This window comes from Epinephelus lanceolatus, chromosome 14 (assembly GCF_041903045.1).
Source record: "Epinephelus lanceolatus isolate andai-2023 chromosome 14, ASM4190304v1, whole genome shotgun sequence".
NCBI classification, from domain to species: Eukaryota; Metazoa; Chordata; class Actinopteri; order Perciformes; family Serranidae; genus Epinephelus; species Epinephelus lanceolatus.
In genome coordinates, this window is record NC_135747.1 from 32,320,671 (window position 1) to 32,329,494 (window position 8,824).

General features: G+C 40.0%; 1 protein-coding gene across 1 annotated transcript; it reads left to right on the forward strand.

Annotated features, from left to right (window-relative positions):
- Positions 1-5,394, forward strand: p2ry8 (P2Y receptor family member 8). The gene is made up of 4 exons (XM_033617199.2): positions 1-169; positions 1,445-1,527; positions 1,679-1,987; positions 4,078-5,394. The coding sequence occupies exons 3-4, from the start codon at positions 1,695-1,697 to the stop codon at positions 4,838-4,840; spliced, it is 1,056 nt and encodes a 351-aa protein (XP_033473090.1). The 5' UTR covers positions 1-169; positions 1,445-1,527; positions 1,679-1,694; the 3' UTR covers positions 4,841-5,394.
- Positions 5,395-8,824: the final 3,430 nt, after the last annotated feature.

An 8,824-nucleotide genomic window follows, 5' to 3' on the forward strand; every position in this document is an offset into this window, starting at 1 on the left:
AACTGCAGTTGGTAGGATGAAAATAGTCACATGATCCACTTCCTCTCTCTCTACAGCATTGTAAAACGTTCAAATCTCATTTCCTCAGCAGTAACAATATCAGTGCCTCCATCTACAACCGTCATACTGTGTGTGTGCCTACCTGCCTGCTGTCTTGTTTGCCTCATAGGTGAGTGTTTAACTTTCTTTTACTGAGGTTTATCAGGAGAAGTGCTAACCTTATGATCATTTTTATGTTTTCAAATCTGAAATATAGAGTTAAAAAGGACCTAAAGAGCACCACGTGTTGGTTGCTTAATACTTATTGCATGTACTTTTAACTTGTCAGGGAAAAATGATGACATTTTTTATTTTAATTTTTTTTTTTTAATAATATTGTTATTCTGCTTCTTAACACATAAAGACAAACAACACACTGTGGCCAACAGAGCTACACATCTGACTTAGTGTAGTATACATGTGACATATTCAAAAAAGATAAATGTACACTCAGATTAGTATGTTATTAAAGTATAAATGTACACTCTACTGAAAGTATACACATACAGCAGGTTAAAAATGCTTGATTCCATTAGTGTGATGCAACAAATAAACATTCAGGCAGAAAGAATGGCAAATAGATCAAATTAACAAACTTATTTATTAAATAAATAAACACATCATCACCCAAAAATCTCGGTTCACTGACTGTAATCAATGCAACACAATTTTTTCCTGCTATGTTATGTTAAGTGCATTGCTGTTGTTTTCATCCCGTGGCTTGTTGTAGTATTAGGTACTTTTCTGTTACATACATTTCAGTGCCGCTTTACTGAGCATGTCATTTGGTTTGTGGTAACTCTTCCTCCAAACCACCTTGTGCGCCACGTGTCAAAGAAAGTGTTTGTATTTCTTGAGTTGGAAGTGTTAACTTTCTAATCAAAAAGACAAAATTCTGTTTGGTTTCATGTCAAATCTGACGCGGTTTAAAATGTGATCGTTGCCAGGTGCCAATCCCCCTAAACATTTTCATGCACCAATAGTACACAAGCTACCTACAGCGACAGTTGGCACTCTTCACCACAAATCAAGCATGTCCTTTTCCTGTGTGAAAGCTCCACCCCGACACATGTGCCACTTGCACGCCAACAACAACACAGAGTGCTGGAGTGCTGATATGAACACTGTAGTGACTGTTTCACACCTTTGAGATCAATCAGTTTTGCACATGCATTAAGAGGAAAGACTGCAATCTGTGGCACACATCACTTCAGATAAGGTGATGGGTGTATGTTGTTTTAGGTTTTATGATGTTTTCAGTCAAGCATTACGAAATAAATGCATGAAATCAAGGCAGTAATCATATTATATATCGGGGGGGCACATCCTGCTGTCTGAAATTATTATTAGCAAATGTAATTAAATCATAAACTAAACAAATTTATATTTTTATTTTATCTTTTAGTGTTGCAGTGTACAGCAGTTGTGTCTGTGGTTTGTCTGAGTGGTGCTGCAGTACCAGAGGAAGCTATTAGTAGACTGCTGTGGGTAGGTACAAGACCGCCACACCTCCCCGCTGATTTGGTCCCTCCAAGTGTTGACTACATGGCTATACAACCTTCTTTGACATGATGTACATAATTTATTTAGTGAAAGAAAATTGTGAAAAACCATAACGCTCTTCAACCCCGACTCACAGGTGATCCCATCCAGTCATGACAGGTAATTCCAGCCACGTCAAGCTAGACAACACCACCTTGGCAATGTTTCAGAATGTCAGGGCCAGCATTACCATCTCTGTCATCTACATGATCGTCAGTGCCATTAACCTGGTCGGAAATGGCCTTTCCATGTGGCTGCTCATCTTCCGTACCTCCCCCAAGACCCCCTCCATCATCTTCATGATTAATCTCACCTTCACTGACTTGGCCCTCGGCAGCGCCCTGCCCTTTCAGATCGCCTACCAGCTCAAAGGATACAACTGGACTCTGGGACCCGAAATGTGCAGGTATTTTTTTATCGATCAGCAGAAATCCAAAGGAAATTTAAGTTTTCTGCTTTTCCACATTGTGTTTGTCAGGCCAAACATTACTGTCACAGCTACATCCACAGTCCACCTGTTGGGATAGTTTGTCATTTTAGGAAATACACTTGAATGGGAAGATCAATACCTCTCTCAGACGTCTGTGTTCAATATCAAGGTACAGCCAGCAGTTAGCTTAGCTTAGCATAAAAACCTTAAACACGGGGAAAAGGAACAATATCTGCCTACCAGCACCTTTAAAGCTCACTAATTAATGTGTTCTATCTTATTTTGTTAATCCTTACCAAAACTGAACTGTTAATGTGACACCAAAGTCATGTTTGCTACGAACTATGCCCTAGACTCTGTGATAGAGGGTGCATTCGGAAATACTACTCCAAGTGCTGGATTGCACTCTGGCACAAACCAGACCGATTGCCTGGTCGTGCTCCGAAATTCAGAGTGTTTTTGGAACCGTTCAGTTATTCAGAACACCACTCTTTCGGAGCAGCAGAGCACACTCCGGGCACTCTGTCCCAGGAGACAGAGCAGCAGAGCAGCTGAGAGCTGAGCACAGTGAATGTGTGATTAACTAAACCATTTGTTAATGTGGAAATGTAACACTGTGTTTCTTAGAACAAACAGCGTGTGAAAACCTTAGTGTGAAAAACTCAAGGTAAAAGGTCAGATTAGACTCCTGTATGCATTTTGAGTCCACTGGTTGCCTGGCAACAAGACTTCACTTCCCCCAGCAAAGATGTTGTCCAACTCAAAAACCCCTATAAAACCACAACTGTTAGTTTTCACTCTTCTATTTCTATTTCTATTTTTTTTTTAACAAACCATAACACTAACGTGTTCCTTAGTGAGCTTTACAGGTGCTTGTAGGTTGATGTTGTTACTTCTTGGAGTGACTGTAGCCTAATCATATTGAAGAGGCAGATCAGAGTGGTGTTGATTGTCTCATCTTTCCCTTTAAAGGTCCAGTGTGTAGGATTTAGAAGGATACATTGGCAGTAATGGAATATGATATCAGAGGTTTGTTTTCTTTAATGTACAGTCACCTGAAAATAACAATCATTGTGTTTCGTTACCCCCGGAATGAGCCGTTTATATATCTGCACAGAGAGCAGGTCATCGTTCACAATGTCTGCAATGTTGCACCACCATGTTTCTACAGTTGCCCAGAACGAACAAACCAAACACCAGCTCTAAATAGGGCCACTCATGTTCTCACATCAGCCACCGTAGTTAACGACCTTCCACAGTGGGCAACGTCGAATTCAAATACCCACACTACCATTCTATTTAGTATGCCAGAAGAAGATGTATTATGTCCCAGTGCATAATATGTAAAATGCAGCATGCCAAAAAATACCAGGATGTTCTACTGCCCGCAGTCGCATTTTGCTGTGTGCATGTCAGCATGCTTTTCAGGCTATTCTGACCCACAAGCCCCTGCACAGTGCAAGACACATCATATCGACTGACTCGCAAACAGATGAAAGCATGATAAAAACTTAGCAAACAAAAAAAGCTGAGCACAGCTAACTGAGTGCTTTGTTGACAGCCCATCTCCAAACAGCATTGAAAAAACACTGATTTTTAATGTTAAACTGCTTTATTCAGTGTTTGTACTGATTTTAATCACCTGGTCTGTTTCTTTTTGGGAGAAAGAGACCTCTGTGGATAATTCAGCTCATGATAAAAACCTCCTGAACATCTGGTAGTTAACTTATCAGAGAAAAAATGTGAGCATACCTAACAGGTGCTGGGCTAACAGCCCATCTCAGATGAGCTAAACTGCATACGTTTTTTTTCTGGTTTTAATCACCTGGTCTGTTTCTTTATGGAAGAAAGAGACCTCTGTGGATAATTCAGCTACCGCTAAAACCTTCTGAAAAATATACACTGAAGGAATCCTTACTGGGAGAAGTCTCAGCTGGTTGCAATGTGCAGTCCTCGCTACTAGATGCCACTAAATCCCCCTAAATCCTACACACTGCTGCATTAATGATCATTAGCTTTAACCAGTCATTTAGTAAAACTCTCTTCTTCTCTGTATCCACCTACAGTTTCCTGACCCTTGTCTTCTACACCAATATGTACTGTTCCATTCTGACTATGATGGCCATCGGAATTGACCGCTACCTGGGCATCATCAGGCCCATGCGGTTCAGAGAGACTAGGAAGAGGAAGTCCATCGCTGTCTTCAGCTGCCTCCTCATGTGGGGTTTGGTCCTGTGCGTTCTGCACCCACTGATGATAGACCTGACCTTTGAAGTTCCTGAACTCGGGATTACCACATGCTTCGACATGCTGAAGACAAAAATGCTCCCAAGCAAATTTGCCTGGGTGGCCTTTGTTGGTGGCATGGTGATCGTCCTCTTCTTCCTCCCTTTCTTAATCACGACATTCTGCTATCTGAGTGTCATACACAAACTGGCCAAAGATTCCAGGACAGCCCAGAAAAAGAGGGCGATACGTCTGGCTGTCATTGTGCTCCTGGTCTTCACCTTGTGCTTTGCTCCCAACAACATCCTCCTGATGAGTCATGCTGTGCTGAAACTCTTCTACGGGAAGTCTCTCTACATGGCCTACAAACTGTCTCTGTGTTTCAGCTGCCTGAACAGCTGCCTCGATCCTTTCATTTACTACTTTGCTTCCAAGGATTTCAGACAAAAGCTGAGACAGATATTGAATCTGCAGAGCCATAGTAGCGCGGACTCAATGAAGATGGAGCATAAAGAGAGTTTGTACTCGGCACATTGCACCTTCGAAGGTCCGGTGAGAGAAAACAGCAAGGTGTCTTTGATGCCGCGACACACCACGGCATAAAGAGAAAGAACAGAGAGAGAGAAAAAATAAGAGACAACGTGACAAAGGAAGTGAGAAAAAGATATTGACTGTGTTAAGGGTTGGCCTGAGCGTGTCAAGCTCTCGTACAACATCTTACCATTTCAGAATCAGATTACTTTTTAGAAAAAATGAACATGGACGACATCTGAGCCTTTTTGCGAAATTAACCATTAGTGTTCTTGCATTATTCTACACTGTGTGTCATTTCAGAGTATGGAAAAAAAAATGTTGTATATATATTTTATTGTCTGCCACAAGCATCAACATAGTTATTTTTGATAAAAGATGTAGCATGCACAAGTGCAAAATAAATGTGAATAAAATATTTGTATATAATAAGCCTTTTTCAGAGCAGACACAGCTGAGCTTTTAGGATTTACCATTATATGTGTGTACATGTCTCTATAAATGTCTGTATACTGTGTGTGTGAATTGCTGCAGTTGACCTTTTTACCTTTTTTAACTTGTTTGAAGTTGTCTTATTGTATTTGTTTTCTTCCTTCATAAAAATAAATGCATTATTGTTATTATTATTATTATTATTATTACTATTACTAGTCCATACCCATTGAGTGCACAGTTGCCCACGTACAGTTTCACATGGTGTGTGTTTGGGATACAGGTCATAGGAAATTGCAGATCAAATAGTCAACTGAACCCATTAAGAAGGGCAATGTATTCAGACAGAGTTTCTGTGAATTTGATGGCACGACTGCTTTATTGAAAGTACAGTAGTACCATTGCCAGTAGTGGGATAGTTAGTGGGCTAAAACTGTACATTAGTAGTTGAGGTAGCACATTGAAAGGCAGATAGTTAAAGTGTTTATATGTTATATTGACTTAAAAGTGGGGCGCACTGGTAGAATGACTGACTGACAGAATGACATACTGACAGTTTCTGTGATTATGTGCAGCATACCATACCATGACTTAGTCATATCAAAAATCAGAAAAAACAACAACATTGGTCCACAGGGGGAGCCACAGCGATCGGTCGCATTTTAGCCATTTTTAAGCATTTTTCTGTTGTTATAGTGCCACCCAGTTGCCAATTAGAGTTAAATTTCTCCAGTCACCTTGAGGCGTCCTGTTCTACATATCTACCAAGTTTAGTAAAAATCGATATGGCGGTTAGGCCTAGATAAGAAATTACCTCTCTAGTGCCCCCATTTTGTTTGATGGGGTCAATAATGGAGGGGTCATCAAAATGGGACACATAAGATTTTATATTTTGGGCCTCTACAAATGTGAATGTTAGGTCACTGTGAGGGAATGAGGTCACATAGTGGTTGCACTGATAGAAGCATCTGCAGAATAACTGGGTATTTGTGGTGACGAGCACGCCCACCGAAACAAACATAGACGTTGTGGTAACCGCTTCTGTCTAGTCGGCTGCAGTACTTCGAAAACCAGGTGATGTAATTTCACCAGCCTGGTTTCATGCCCAACGAACATACTGCAATTATATCCTGTAGCCACAGGTTCTGCCAAAGAGAATGAAATAGAGATGCCCAAGATCTTAACCTTATTTTATGGGGTCAAAAGCCTTTTTTATTTTAAATTTATTTCATTTTAGGGATTGTCTGTTGTTTATGAGAGGGGAGGGGTGCTGCAAATAGGTGGAGGCATGCCAAATATTTTTTTTATCACTAGAGAGGGACTTTTTTGGGGGTTAGAGGAGAGGCATACAGCTTTAAAAAGAAGGTCTTACTGCAACTTTATACAGAAAACAGGCATGTTTTCCCAAGATCACACAATTTGTCACACCCACAAATGGAAAAAACTGAAATTATGATTGGATATTCAAATTCAAACCATCATGACTGGCAAGAGTGAAAACTACCTCAGTGAGGAGGTGTGGTTGACCCAGTTGCTAGGTATGATGCTTTCTTTTTTTCAGATGTGATTGGTTGTCAGAGACACTCCCATTTGTGAGCCTGCAGGGTGTGGACACCCAGTGGAAATGAAATGAAGTGCTGACTGTGAGAGTGTTGTTACTGTTAGTGTGATCACTCTGCTGATGGAAGGTTGAGACAGACACAAGTCATCACTGCTGCACTGTTGCTTCTTCCAGTTTTCCAAATATCTTAGCGTTGTGATCATTTTATTTCTGGTGTTAAAGCTTAACTGCATTGAGTGGAAAATGTGTGAATATCTCCAATGAGATCAACCACAGACACACGATATTTCTCCAACCTCTTAGTGTTTCCACCATTTTCTCCTCTGATTAAGAAACTCCTTAAAGTCCTCCTCCCTGCTCTTAACAGCTGTTCACCTTAGGAGCTCTTTAAAGGTCTGTGAATAACTTTTATCTTTACAAGGACCTAGTCTTAACTTTAAGGGGGAATTTTAAGAAAACATCAGTCGAACAATTAATACTATTCTCTATCTGTAGTATTATTATTATTTTCCTCAAATATTTTAACAATCATACATACTTTACAGGCTTCTTTAAAAAAATCTGTGTTCAGATTTATATATTGTATAATAATCTAAACTTAAAAAAACATGTCTTTTAGTTTTTATCAAGGAATGGATGAAATGCTGAGATATAGGCTTACAGTATATATCTTAAAAAAGTTTTCTAAAAACAAACACCACTCCCATGAAGCTTTGGGGACCCCGTAATAGGGGCCTGGACACCCCCCCCCCCCTACCATCTATGACTACTTTAAAACTGTGCTTTATTTTATGACCATGTTATATTCAGATTCTTTGCCTATGCCAGGAAACTTGAGGAAAGGGCATGTATAATACATCTATTGATTATTTTTGTCAAATTGTTTGTACATAGCTAAGTGTAAGTTCACAAACTAAAAGCCCCTCTTTACTGTGTTTTACATAGATTCTGAAAATGACATAAAAGCTATTATATAGTGTACCAACAAAAAGGCCATAAAACCTGTACTGACATGTGTTAACTATCAGGTATGTAATTAAAATATGATCTAAGCTGTTGTGAAGGATCTCTTGGAAAAATCGACACATGTTTTCCATCTATAAGTTGTGGCTTATTGTATATAGGCTGTGATTCTTCAATAGTCTGTACAGTTACAGATGTGCCTTAATGTGCTTTTAGTGATTTTTTTTTAAGATATTTTTTGGGCATTTTTAAGCCTTTAATTGATAGGACAGACGAGTGCGAAGGGGGGAGAGAGAGAGGGAGCGACACACAGCAAAGGGCCACAGGCCGGAGTCGAACCCAGGCCGCTGCGGCAACAGCCCTGCACATGGGGCGCCTGCTCCACCACCAAGCCACCGATGCCCCAATGTGCTTTTAGTGATAAACAATGATGCATGCTAGATAAAAATATTGCTGAGTTGGGTCATATACTTAAAAGTAATGGAGAAATGTTAAATTTTCATGAACTTAAGGTGAAATTTGGTTTGAACAATTTGGATATCTTCCAGTATTTGCAAATGAAGTCCATCATGCATAGTTTTGTTTAGTTTACTTAAAAATACTACGTTAGTGGATAATGAATCTATCTTACTATATAATGACGAAAACTCTGTCTGTCTCTGTGTGTGTGTGTGTGTGTGTGTGTGTGTGTGTGTGTCTGTTCCACGTTTTTCTCCTCACTGACTTGGTCAATACATGCCCCGTATGTCGTAGAGACATGAAACTTTGCACAGAGATGCCTCTCCTCATGAGGAACACATTTGCCTCAAGAACCCATAACTTCCGGTTATATAGATTTTCCGCCATTTTGAATTTTTTGAAAAACACTTAAAATCGATCTCTTCCTAGAAAGTTTGAGCGATCTGCATGACACTGGGTGAACATAATCTAGGGACCAATATCTAAAGTTCCCTCTTGGCAAAAGTTGGAAAACTTACTAAAACTGAGCTTCTATAAGGCAATGAATATTGCGGAGGGCGTGCCTCATCACATAAAGGTGTATAACATCTCAAGGGTTTCACCCATCACCACGCAACTTTGTAGGCATATGACCACACATA

Bases quoted from the DNA above. Each gene is read 5' to 3' on its own strand.
- p2ry8 (XM_033617199.2), top strand. From the start codon at position 1,695: ATGACAGGTAATTCCAGCCACGTCAAGCTAGACAACACCACCTTGGCA. The intron at 1,988-4,077 runs GTATTTTTTTAT...ATCCACCTACAG, and splicing joins CTGGGACCCGAAATGTGCAG to TTTCCTGACCCTTGTCTTCT.